Raw genomic sequence first — 13,894 nt, 5'->3', positions numbered from 1 at the left:
CATCTTTTTTTCCCCAGTAGCCAGCCTGAGGTTTATGACACATTCCCATGAGCAAATAGCTCATTAAGACAGCAACTGGTAATTCAGGAGTAAATGTGGGGCAAACATGCCCCGCATTAGAGCGCCTCCTTTAGAAGGCGCTCCGGATCCGTGTAGGGGAACAAATTGAACCCCCCTGTCGCCACGCTTAAACTGATGTTTCTTGGGACTAATCCTAAGTACAGGTCTTCGGAGCTTATGTGCAAAAATGAATATGTTCCTACAGTTCGTGGCCTACAGGGCTTAGAGATGGGCCCAACTGAAAGCTGGTGAATTCCCCTCAGGACATACACTTGAGGAGGGAAGTGCAGAAAGGAAAAACGATGTGGTGAGTGAAGAACTCTGTGACTATGTCACGCGTTTATTTTTCTTTAGAGCTGAAAACAGAGGGGCACAGAAGTAGATGTCCTTCCTGGGGCCTGCGTTGCAGAGTGGAGGTAGAAGATCAGCAGGATTTGTTTTCCCAGCCTTGGTCACCACCCTGCTGATGTAGCAAAGAAACCAGCCCAAACCAGCTAGGACTAGGAATTATAATGCATTTGCATAAGACAACACCGCTCCCCCACCCCCACCCCCCGGCGCCATGACAGTTTACAAATGCCACGGCAATGACCGGGAAGCTACCTTAGATGGTTCCAGGAACTCCTGGCCCCTTTTCCAGAAAGTTTGTGAAAAACCCGCTCCTTAGTTAGCATGTAACTAGAGTAGGTATAAATAGAGCCGGCCAGCACTCTGTGAGTGCTACTCTGTGCTACCCTGCCTATGAGACAGCGCTGCTCGGTCTACAGAGCACCTGTTTTCCTGTATACTGTTCCTCTCATGAACTTGCTGTCTTTCATTGTCAGCTCGTTCTTAAATTCCTTCCTTAGGAAAGCCAAGAACTGTCTCCAGCTGAGCCCCAATTTAGGGGTCAGCCTGCATCAGAGTGACCAGTACAAAGACAGAATCCAGAGGAAGGGGTGACCACTGTCTGCACCTTGGCCTGGTACAAGCCAGAGGCTCTGAGGCCAGCATCCCAAACACAAATTTCCCTCAAGCTCTGATGCAGGGAATTTCCCTTGAGTCCGCTGAGGTGTCAGAGGTACCTTGTTCTCAGACTGGGCCTTTGGGGCCTGGCTCTTGGCAGGCGTCACCCTTCTGTGGTGTCCTCCCCTCAGGAGCAGGCCAGCCAAGTTCCACTTTCACTCCTATAAAGACATGACGTAGCCTACCAGGACTTTGTGGCTGCCCCCACCTTCCTAGCCAGCTTGCACTGACTCTTGTGCCCTAGTCCAAGTTCCCCCTTTGCTCTCCCACTGCGGAAGAGAAGACTTCATTCTTCAAGTTCTGACCGGCAGGCCCTCCAGGCCACGCCACCTCATTGGTACCACTCTAGGACCTCCCACTCCCAGACAGCGGCCACAATAGCCTTCCTCTTAGCCTATTATTCTGCCTCTGCTCAGATCCCTCAGGAAGCGGCTCCTCACCGTCAGGCCTCTTCTAAATGCCTGCCCTCAACAGTTTTAATCTTCCTTCTGTTGCCCCTTAAGATCTTTACCGTCCTTGCTCTTAATGTTTGCCAGATTGCTTTTTCTTACATTTCTGCCTCTACCGATTTGATTCTGTCTCCAGACCTATGCCTATCAAATATAGGACCTTTGTTAATTACTCCTTGCTTAGAATGTGTAAAACCACATTTACACCATTTGATTATTTCACTCAGACCTCCACATATTTGGGACAAGAATTTTTTTTTCACAAGATCCAGAAATACACAGTGTCTCACCTAACAAAGATTGTGCCTGTGATAGCAACCAAATGGCCAGGCACAGTGAGGACCAGAGATAAAAGGGAATTGAAGCTGAACTAGCCTTCACTGTGTGCATCATTGAGGAGGAGCCCTGAGTCCGGTCTCCCTGCAGATCTTTAGTATCCAAGAGGTGTATGACATGCAGATACGCATGTGTAACACATGCATGATGCTTACGGTATGTGGTATATATGATGACCATGGGAGAAGACAGTTCAGGTGCCTTTCCAGGCACGTGTAGAGTATGTATACCTCTATGTACTCAGGGAGGGACACTGGAGGACAGACACAGCACCACAGGGAGGAGGGGGGACAGAATAATGTCTGGTTAGGAACAGAGGCTAAGGGAAAGTCATCTTTTATAATGTCTCAGTTATGCAAAACGCTTTGGGACATTTTGGTTAATCCAATTTTCTTTCCCTTTTTTTTTTTTTGATTTGGAGTCTTACTCTATTGCCCAGGTTGGAGTGCAGTGGCACGATCTCGGCTCACTGCAACCTCTGCCACTTGGGTTCAAGCAATTCTCCTGCCTCAGCCTCCTGAATAGCTGGGATTACAGGCGCCCGCCACCACGCCTGGCTAATTTTTGTATTTTTAGTAGAGATGGGGTTTTACCAGGCTGGTCTTGAACTCCTGACCCCATGATCCACCCGCCTCAGTCTCCCAAAGTGCTGGGATTACAGGCGTGAGCCACTGTGCCCGGTCGATTCAACCAATTTTCTAATAAAATAGAAGACACTTTTGGATTTATTACATAAAATATTTGAAAAATGCTTTCGTGCACTAAGCCCAACACTGAAACATTACATTTTATTCAGCAAGTACTTCTTGCATACTTACGATGTGCCAGACATTTTTATGGGTGCTGGGGAAATAATGTGTCATATATTTTTATGGTGCTGGAGAAATATCAGTGAACAAAACAGATACCTGGGCCAGGGCACTTACATTCTGGTAGGGAAGACATTGAAGAGGCAGGAAGATAATCCCAGGCTGTGAAACCCCTATCAAGGCAAGGTTGTGTTGGAGAGTGCTGGGTGTGGCAGAACGGTGTTACACGGAGGTCAGGCACAGTTAGCACCACAGGGAGGAGGGGAGATCAGGGAAGATGTGTGATCTTCTTCCCTTCCCACAAGGGTGGTTAGGGAAGACTATTTGGAGGAGGGGACCTGTGAGCTGAGGCCTGACTGACGAGGAACCAGACAGCAGACGACTAGGGGAAGACAATTTCAGGCAAAGGTAACAGCTAGTACAAAAAACCCTGAGGCCAAAAGGAGAAGAAGGCAGGTCAGTCTCACCAACTTGGACTGGATACAGAAAAGACAAAGTGTCAGATGAGGCTGGACAGGTGCTTAGGGCTAGTCTAGATCTTCTGATATTATGTCACTGCATATAATGTGGTTTTATTTTCCATTGATAAAACTGCATGAAGTTTTCTTTCCTGCATTTTGCTTTCTGACATCTTTTATTACTATTGTGACCTAGTTTTTATATCTTATGTGGATTTTTAATATTTCATGTGTTTATGTTTTCTCTTCCCAACTGCAGGTAATCTCCTAAAGGCCCAGGGTTACTTTCTAGATGTTTATATTTCTTAGTAAATTCTTTTGCCTGGACACTCCACACGTTATGTTGTTTTGAAGCATACCCTTTGGAAATCTGCATTTAGCCTGGCCTGGGAAATCTATACAAAGATGTAAACTCTCAAAGTACTCCCATAGATTTCTTTTGTGTTGGAGAGCTCTGGGAATAGGGTGGACTTGAACACGTAGATTTTTACTTAGAGATTCTTTTTTTCCATAGATTGAGGTAACAAGTGAAGTGCTCTCTCCATGAATCTTATAATAATATTATTGGTGATAGAAAACATATTGTTGCTAATTATGTAATGACATGCTTAGTGATACAAAAATAAAAGGATTCAAAACATTTCTCTTCCTTAATGAATTAGCTTCTGTAATGTTTACAGAAGTATAAAAGTTTGCCCTATGCTTCTCATTCCAAATAAAATGACTACCTTAAAAATCATATTTATAAATAAATATACCTAAATATGGGTATGTCTGAAATAGAACCAATCTCTTATCAGCATGCTTTATGCAGCCTGGGATAGTGGCAGGTGGCCAGCATATTATCCTCTAATCCATTGCTAGTCTACCTCCTAAATGTTATAAATATTCATGTATGCCATAGAACTAGGAAGGACTTTATTCAAACATTTTTTTGAATATTCCTTTATGTTCCCCCCAAATAAAAGAATGTCTGCTTTTTTTGGCATCAGGATTAGGGTGTGAATTCTCTTTTGTTCATACCCATAAATCCTGAAAACCAATAAGCAACAAATTCTCTAATCCTTATTTCATACCTCAAGGGTGAAGATGTAGGAGATTGGTTCTATTGCAGAGAAATGTTTTGAATGAAGATGTACAAAATAAAAACACTTAGAGTTGGCATGGTGGTTTGCTGTGACTGTACAATGCTGCCACCAAGAAAAGGTATCTGTATTCCTGGCTACCCTGGTGACCTCGGCCCCTGGCAGGGGCTCCTTCTGGGGACCCAGCCCACCAACCCCACAGAGGCTGCCAGCTCTGCTCAGCACCTGGGCCTTGATCATGGATGACTGGGAAGTGGCATTGACATCAACCTGAAAAGGAAAATGTAGCCTTTCCCAAGACCCACAGTAATAACAGCAGCCACTGATGGTAGTGGTGGTGATATGGGGGTAGGGGTGGGTTAGTTTATGGGGAGAAAATTTTGGAAACCTGGCAACATGCACCTTGCTTAGAAAACATAATCAAATCATTTTGAAATTTCATTTAATTTTCTGGTAACATCTAACTTGTGGAAGGACAATTCTTTTTTTTTTTTTTTGAGATGGAGTCTTGCTGTTGTCATCCAGGCTGGAGTGCAGTGGTGTGATCTCGGCTCACTGCAATCTCTGCCTCCCAGGTTCAAGCGATTCTCCTACCTCAGCCTCCCAAGTAGCTGGGATTACTGGTGCCCACCATCAACCTGGCTAATTTTTGTATTTTTAGAGAGGTGGAGTTTCACCATGTTGGCCAGGCTGGTCTTGAACTCCTGACCTCAGGCGATCTGCCCACCTCAGCCTCCCAAAGTGCTGGGATTACAGACATGAGCCACCACACCCAGCTGGAGGGCCAATTCTAAAATCAAACTTTCTTATGGTAGAATTTCTCACATGAGATAAAATGTACCATGTGGCTGGAACAGAGAACTTACAGTACTCTTTTGATATCCTTTCTTCCCTTCTCTTTCATATGAATAAAACTCCTTAACTTTCAGTGGGATATATGAATACTTCAAATAAGGGCTTCATGTTTTAGCCTTCCTTTCATGGGACTAGGTTTCTGAGCAACAAAATATGAGGCAAGTGGTGAGTGTAACTTCTTCCCTATCTTTAAAAGGGATGAAGCATGCCTTCACCTTCTCCTTTCCCTTTCCCTGTGGTTGGAGTGTGGAGGTGGAGGTTGCCATCTTGAACCAAGTGGATGTAAAATTGGCAAGAGAGAAGCCTGGGGCCTCTATCGCATCCTGTAGCAGGTCTACCATACCTGCTTGAACTTTTTTTTTTTTTTTTGAGACAGAGTCTCGCTGTCTCCCAGGCTGGAGCACAGTGGTGCAATCTCAGCTCACTGTAAGCTCCGCCCCCTGGGTTCATGCCATTCTCCTGCCTCAGCTTCCCGAGTAGCTGGGACTACAGGTGCCCGCCACCACGCCCGGCTAATTTTTTTTTTGTATTTTTAGTAGAGACGGGGTTTCACTGTGTTCGTCAGGATGGTCTCGATCTCCTGACCTCGTGATCCACCTGCCTCAGCCTCCCAAAGTGCTGGGATTACAGGCGTGAGCCACCACACCTGGCCTGCTTGAACTTTTAAGTGAGAAAGAAATAAGCTGATCTTGCTTATGCCATCATTAATTTAGGTTTCCATTAATGAAGCTGAACTGCTTGCTATCGTAGCTATTCATTGCTTTTCAGCAAAAGTGGACTCTGTGAGAGCAAGATGGGAAGGATCTCTTTCCTTAGTGCTAGGCATGGAGGAATCCACTGCTCTGGGTATGAAGTGCAGAAATGGGGAGAGGAATGGCACTCTCCTAGTATCCACTGAATGTGACCTTGACTTTTCCTTGCAGGTTACGGATGGGACACCAAGATCTCAAAACTCAGATGAAACAACTTTTATCTACCCCAACAGATGGCTGGCTTTGCATACCTTGCTGTTCTTATTTGTTCAGTTTAGTTAACTTTGGCCATCAAAACTTACTTTAAAAAATTTATTTTATTTTATGTTCCAGGATACATGTGCAGAATGTGCAGGTTTGTTACGTAGGTATACATGTGCCATTCTGGTTTGCTGCACCTATCAACCCGTCTAGGTTTTAAGCCCAGCATGCACTAGGTATTTGTCCTAATGCTCTCCCTCCCCTTGCTCCCCAACCTCCGACAGGCCCTGGTGTGTGATGTTCCCCTCCCTGTGTCCATGTGTTCTTATTGTTCAACTCCCACTTATGAGTGAGAACATGTGGTGTTTGGTTTTCTGTTCCTCTGTTTGCTGAGAATGATAGCCATCAAAACTTCTAAAGCTCAGTAAACTCTTTAGGAAACCCTGACTTCTACATCTCTGTGCACATGTATATTTTATAATTAAATGGGTGGCTTAGCCAATCCTCAGTTTGCATTTCTGCATAAGTAATCCAGAAGTTTCTTTACGCATTTGCCAAATCTTTCATTTCTGGAAAACAGGTTTTCTTTCTGGGAAGTCAGAGGAATTGTTTAATTATCCATACTAATAAGTTAGCAAAGAATGTTGTCTACTTTGATCAATTATTAAATTGACACAGGAGTAAGATGTTCATACCCTGCCTTTGGTGTGAGGGGTGGGAAGGAAGACTGCTGAGGACATACTTGCCATCTAGTACAAAGAGTCTTTGAGGAGTGTGTACTCGTGTTACTTCCTAAGAAGCTTAAGACATAGTGCCCAGCAATAGCTGCACTTGACCAGACTGGGCTTTGCAATAAGCGCATTCCCCGGGCTGAATGCTGCAGATCCTTACAGGCTGACTGCAGGGTGTTTCAGATTCTCCTGGAGTCACACGTGCCAGCTTGATTTCAAGAAACAACTAGAATAACAGTTTTCTGATAAGAAGTCTATAGCACTTTATGGCTTACATAATCCAGAGATAGATGGGCTGGGCATGATTCCCATTTTCTGTTGGGGAAACTGACTCACAGAGAAGTTAAGGGACAAGTATAAAGTGATGAAACTGTGTACTGAACCTCATGTCTCCCAGACTCCAGGTCCCCGGCTTTTCCCACAGCGCCACATTCACACTGCAATTCATGACCGGGCAAATGCTCACCCACAGAGAGATTAAGCACTCCAACACTCCATCCACCAGGTTGCAGCCAAAGGATTCAGAAGACAATGATCATTCCATCAGCATGCACCATGCAGCTAAAGAAAGGTTTTGGCATGCTCTGCTTTATTGTTTCACAGAAGATAAGAAAATAAACTGCAAAGTAACTTAAGCCAGATAACCCTGCTTTCCCCCCCACTAGGAGTAAGGACTAGGAGGAGGGTGGCTAGAAAATACTGAATATGTGCCAGTTCCACATCTGTTGTGAAAAAAATTTTCTAGGCCAGGCGCAGTGGCTGATGCCTGTAATCCCAGCACCTAGGGAGGCTGAGGCAGGAAGAGCGCTTGAACCCAGGAGTTTGAGGCTATAGTGAGCTATGATCACAACACTGCACTTTAGCCAGGGTGACAATGAGAGACCCTGTCTCCAACAATAAATAAATATATAAAAATGTTAAAAACAAGATTAAAAACTTTTTATTATAAAGATTTTCATGTTCCTTCTCTGAACTTGAGCGAACTTTATTGGGATAAGCAATACACATTTAGATTAGCCCTCTATAATAAAGGCGTAGAATTGCCTTTTACCTACGGGCACTAAAGTCAGGCTTGGCAGATAAACCTTTCAAAGGCATCCTGGGGCAGTCTAGCTCCACAAACCTTATAGCAAAACAACAACATGGAAGTCACTCAGGAACATTTGTGCATTTCAGCAACAGGCTGCCAAGGAAGAAACACACGGCATAAAAGCCAGCTGCTGCTGTGAACCACCACACAAATACTATTCAATTTCACAAAAGAGAACTGACAGAATAGAATAGGTAGCCAATTTGAACCAAATATTTCAAAACTCCTTTATGTGTAACTACCTTTTTAGCAGGGCAGCATATATGGAAATTATTTCCTTTATTAGAAAAAATGCAAATTTTATTTTAAAAACACATTGTGGTTAAGGTTATAATACTGCACATACCATTTTTTCAAAGTTTACTAGATTGTCAATGAACGTCTTGTTCCCCTCATGAGTAAATGTCATATCTGTAAAGAAATAAAAGCCACATTCTAATCACTAATGGAAATATGTCATACTAAGAAAGCACAATAGCACCATTAGATTATGCTGGCAGATTTGCATAACACTACAGTTGAAAAAAGCTGTTAATAGTTCCTTTAATGCTAGGTGTTTAACTTTTTAAATCACTTCACCTGAGAGTAGTAAAATTTTTAAACTAATCTTCTGTTTCACTAACAAGTTTTCCAAATCATGAATCTCTGCTCCTCCAGTCATCTTTCTGACCCTTTCTGAACAGTCAGGACTGAGAGGAGATGACAAAGAAGGCAGAAGGATGGGATCGATCATTCTTCCCTAAGTAATCAATCTTATCAAGGTATTGTTCATTTCCCTCCCCAAATACTCATCACCTGCTTGGCCTGTGCATCTTATTAGGATTACCTTTAATGAGCAAAGGCATGAAGGGGATGAGAGGAGGTTCCAGCTTAGCTACTGTCAGCCTGTAGGCCCTGTGGTTCCTTGAAGGGTCCTTAGGAGAGAAAAAGAGATGATGGTAATGACTGGTGACAGATACACCACCCTTTGTTACCTCCTAATACACCTGCCTTTCACCCCACAATCAGGTACAGTTGACCTTTGAACAACACAGGTTTGAATTGTGTGGGTCACTTATACATGGCTTTTCTTCTGCCTCTGCCATCCCTGACACTGTAAGACCAACAACCCCTTCTCCTCCTCCTGAGCCTACTCAACAAGAAGAGGACAAGGATGAAGACCTTTATGATGATACACTTCCCTTTAATGAACAGTCAGTACATTTTCTCTTCCTTATAATTGTCTTATCATTTTTTCTCTAACTTACATTATTGTAAGAATATCGTACATAATAATACATATAACATACAAAATATGTGTTAATTGACTTTATGTTATCAGTAAGGCCTCTAGTCAACAGTAGGCTATTAGTGGTTAAATTTGGGGAAAGTCAAAAGTTATGCTTGGGCTGGGCATGATGGCTCATGCCTATAATCCCAGCACTTTTGGAGGCCAAGGCAGGAGTATCGCTGGATCCTAGGAGTTCATGACCAGCTTGGGTAAAATAGTGAGACCCCAAGTGAGACCCCTATTTTTTTTTTTTTTTTGGAGACAGAGTCTCACTCTGTCACCCAGGCTGGAGTGCAGTGGCGCGATCTCGGCTCACTGCAAGCTCTGCCTCCCGAGTTCACGCCATTCTCCTGCCTCAGCCTCCCGAGTAGCTGGGACTACAGGTGCTTGCCACCAGGCCTGGCTAATTTTTTTGTATTTTTTTAGTAGAGACGGGGTTTCACCATGTTAGCCAGAATGGTCTTGATCTCGTGACCTCGTGATCTGCCCGCCTCGGCCTCCCAAAGTGCTGGGATTAGAGGTGTGAGCCACCGTGCCTGGCCGAGACCCCTGTTTTTTAAAAAATAAAAAATTATTTGGGAGGCTATTTGGAAGGCTGAGGTCGGGGGATTGCTTGAGCCCAAGAGGTCAAGGCTGCAATGAGTCATGATTGTACCACTGCACTCCAGCCTTGGTGACAGAGTGAGACCCAGACTCAAAATAATAATAATAATAAAAAGTTATACTCAATATTTCTACTGCATGGGGGTGGAGGAGGTGTCAGTGCCCCAACCCCTGAGTTATTCAAGGCTCAACTGTATTTCTGAATCAAATATAGCTACAAAAGAAAGGTAGACTTAGTTAAACAAATTGATTTGTATTTGTGTGTGTGTGTGTGTGTGTGTGTGTGTGTGTGTGTGTTGAGACGGGGTCGCACTCTGTCACCCAGGCTGGAGTGCAGTGGCCCAGTCACTGCTCACTGTAGCCGCCACCTCCTGGCTCAAGCGATCTTCCCATCTCCGCCTCCTGAGTAGCTGGGACCACAGGTGCAGGCCACCACATCTGGCTAATTTTTGTATTTTTTGTAGAGACGGGGTTTCGTCATGTTGGCCAGGCTGGTCTCGAATTCCTGACCTCAAGTAATCCACCTTTCCTGGCCTCCCAAAGTGCTGGGATTACAGGTATGAACCACTGCGCCTGGCCTGATTTGTGTTTTAAAATAACTTCACTTATGTCATAAAAAATTTGGAGTTTTCTTTTCCCTTTCTTGTTTGAAAAAGAGATTTGCATACAGGGGCCAAGGGGAGATATTTCCTATGAAAGCAAAAATGAAACCTCTACTGCAAGATTCCCTTTTTCCTGAAGCCCCATCTTCTTCCTGGGTGTCTGGCTCACTCACTCTCTGCCCTGCACAGCCGATCCCTGTCCCGATTTGCCCTCTGAAACCTGCCTATCACTCCCGGCGAGCCCAACTCACTCCTTTTCTGTCTAACACCTCCAGCCAACGGGGAAAAATAATCTTGGCAAGCCAAGGAAAATGCAGCTTCCAACCCATAGCCAACCTGAGCTGGATGGAGAGGACCCTATTACACTGCTTTTCTTAGTTATACAAATTGACCTTATGTGGGACATAAGTCCTCTTTAAGTTAGTTCCTGAGGGTGCCATTCATTCGTCAGACATGCTTGTTTTAGCAGCACTAAAAGGGATCATAAACTTCTTAAAGTCATACAAGGACAGATAAAATTTCCAAAATGAGAACTTCAATTCAGCTAATCAGAAATTGGATTAATGTAGACAGTGAACAGAATAAAGAAGCCACTGTCACTTACCATTAAACTTTCAAACTCTGCATAGAACTTCTTGAACTTGCTTGGCAGTTTCTGTTAATGAAATGAAAATGCCACACGCATATGTCAGATTCAATATCTAGATATGTATCATGGGTTACCATTTCTAGGGGAAATATATTTCCATTGGCTCTTAATCAAACATCTCTGAGACAGGCCAGACTGTAATCTGTCTTGCCATTTGAGAATAATCTTCCAGAATATAGAGAACTTGCCTTTTAAACGTCTTTAACCTAACTGAACCAAAAGTAACTATGAATGCTTTGGTGTTACTGCTTTTATAATGTTTTCTGAACTAGACGATCTATAAAGAGGACTGCATTCCCTAGACTAGAAGAGTCTGAATATACCTCCCCCCACACTTTTTAAAACTCTCTGATTCCCACAATCAGGAATTTAGATTACAGAATATTAGCAATAAAAGAGCTTATGAAACTATCTCTTTCAACCCTCCTCCTCCCTTATAAGGTAAACTACATGAGAATATGAATTTTTATTTGTTTTGTTTACTGATATTTTTCTCAGTGCCTAAAAAAGTACTGGGTACATAGTACTCCCTAAATATTCATTTGAATAGATTGAGCCTGTGTTTTACAGATGGAAAAAATTAAGTCTCACAGTTTCAATGACTGGCCCAGAGTCACACAGCTGCTTCTCATTAGAGCCTGTAATTCACATCCCCTGCCTCCTTTCCTGCTGTCTCGTCTCTCACATGCGCCATGCTTTTCTACATGAGCATTTATTTCTCCCACATGCCTTCCTATAATACAAAATTGGATAGTTCTATCAATTTACTGATTTCTCATGTTTTTATTTCGGCAAATGATTCAACACCACTTACTGCACCCACATATCTACACCAATAGATCAATACTGAATCATCTTCCAATTTATTGGTTCCTACTTTGCTTAGTTCCTGAGTCTTCAGTAAAGCTGAACCTTTCACTTCTCTCTCCTGACAGGGCTAAGCCAAGATAGAGCTGTGTGATACGTTTCCCATCCCAGGACTAGGAACTCATCAACCAACCCCTGGGTCTCAGAGACTCCTGGGTCATCTGGGAGGAGGCTTTGAACAGTGAAGCCTGACTTCAACAGTTGATTCACCAATTGGGCCTCTGCAATCCACAGAATGGCTCTTCTTGGCTCTTTCTCTTTCCTATCTCAATCAGTTTGTCATATTCCCATTTAAACATCTGTAAAACCCCGATTTTGTTTCTAAAAACTAGTCCCTGTATATCCTCCAAACTCATTTTTCTGGCATTTCAAGTTAGGGTTCAGGAAGACTTGATGCCCTCACTTAGGGGAGACTATTCAAAGGGCTGAAAGCTGGGATGGGCATCAAGGGATGCCAGGATCTCACCCCACACAGAGTATCCAGATCACCAAGGTATGCAGAAACATTGACTTACTGAATTTAGTCCATTTAAAAAAATAAGAGTGGATTATGTTTTTGGCAAGACCTCTGTCATCTGTTCTCTTTCTTTACTTAGCTTTCTTTTAGGTCAAAGACAGTAGGGCACAGGGTAATAAAAAATGTTTCTTTCATTCTTAATACTATTATTTATCCACCCCCCCATTCTTAGTACTATTATTTATCCACCCCCCCATGCTTCTAGAGCAGTGTTTTCAATAGGGCCATCCTGCCAATCCAGGAGGCATTTGGTAATGTGTGCAGACATTTTTTTGTTGTCACAGCCGGGGTGGGGCATGGTAACAGGTGCTTCCAGCATCTGGTGGGGAGAGGCCAGGGATGCTCCTAATTGTCCTGCAACAGAGAAGATGTCTCCACGACCAAGAACTGTTCTGCTCCAGATGTCAGCAGTGCTGAGGCTGAGAGAGTGTGTGTGCTCCAGGTAATTCTCATTTGCTTCATCTCAGCTTGATCTTCCCCCTCAGTTTTGAACCCTTCCCTTTATTGTGTGCTCTGGCTTTCTTTTCTATTTTATTCCGTGGCTGTTCCACACGTGTCCCCTAGTTCCATGAGGCCAGGCAGCATTTCTCACACTGCTCTTGTGGTCACTGTGGTGCTCAATGGAGTTGCATGGGAGGCTTTTGGGAGGTTTTCTCGGCAAGTGCAGGTACATAAACTAGAATCAAAGGTGCTTAGGAATGAAATCTCCCATACAGAATTATATAATTATACTTCACCTTAAAAAACAAAGGCTTATAAATGATGAAAGGATAATTTCCTCTTTTCAGCAACATTCAGTGCTGAAAAAAGAAGCTCATAGACTCACAGAACTCCCATCCCTAGTGAAACCAAAGGACTGGCCAGTTAGCTATCTCCTTTTGCTGCCTGCACCCTCTTCAGCAGCCTCCTACTTTTTTATTTAGACTGGGAAAGAGGGTTCAGAGAGTGTTTCCCACATGCTTTGTTCTTATTGTCTGGCTGATCTGTGGTACCCACACCTGGCCTCCTTGGACCCTTTGAGGCTTTATGGTTTTTTAAAATGTCCCCAACCAACTAATTTGGACTCTGTGGCAGGGGGATTAGAAGCTGGAAGCTGACTGGGGAAGGCAGACTCTTTGCAGGAGGACCCTAGGTCTCCAGCAATCCCAAGAGCCTTGGACTATAAGACGAGGGAGTTGCATTATGGCTTTGTGCTTAGATCTCTTGGCAGCACGAGCTCCGTCCTTTTACTAGCTGGAAGATGATATAGCTGCATGGCACGCAGGCCTCACCAATTCCCTCATTCCTATATTCAGGGGATGAGCTGCTGTGTGCTGCATCTGCCTGGAATTTTAAGAGAAACCCAAGACAGAAGGACTTGTGAGGACCTGCCCTACAAACAATGGAAACATTTAGGAGGGACGGAAAAAGAAAATCATTGCAAGAAGGACATGGGGAAGAAAATAATTTCAGAAAAGCATTTAGAGATGCAAACAGCTGCCTTTAAGCACCATTGCAAGTTGGGTCTCTAATATATACTCCTTGCCCTCTTTCTGTGTCCCACTTACACACAATT

The 13,894-nt window shown here is 43.7% G+C and overlaps 1 protein-coding gene across 6 annotated transcripts in view; it reads right to left on the bottom strand.

The window, feature by feature from the left end:
* RAPGEF4 (Rap guanine nucleotide exchange factor 4) overlaps nucleotides 1-13,894 on the bottom strand; it is a 317,379-nt gene that overhangs the window by 8,136 nt on the left and 295,349 nt on the right. For 5 of the 6 annotated variants that reach the window (XM_034954511.3, XM_034954512.3, XM_034954514.3 and 2 more), the window contains 3 exons: nucleotides 10,911-10,961; nucleotides 8,658-8,745; nucleotides 8,178-8,242 (listed from right to left, as the gene is read on the bottom strand). The exons of the other annotated variant lie outside the window; for it this stretch is intronic. In XM_034954511.3, the coding sequence (XP_034810402.1) occupies nucleotides 8,178-8,242; nucleotides 8,658-8,745; nucleotides 10,911-10,961 (204 nt within the window). The remainder of the gene's footprint in view (nucleotides 1-8,177; nucleotides 8,243-8,657; nucleotides 8,746-10,910; nucleotides 10,962-13,894) is intronic. 6 annotated transcript variants of the gene reach the window in all.

This window comes from Pan paniscus, chromosome 13, assembly GCF_029289425.2.
Source record: "Pan paniscus chromosome 13, NHGRI_mPanPan1-v2.0_pri, whole genome shotgun sequence".
NCBI classification, from domain to species: domain Eukaryota; kingdom Metazoa; phylum Chordata; class Mammalia; order Primates; family Hominidae; genus Pan; species Pan paniscus.
The sequence above is the reverse complement of the archived record's forward strand: the minus strand, read 5'-3'. Positions and strand labels throughout refer to the sequence as shown.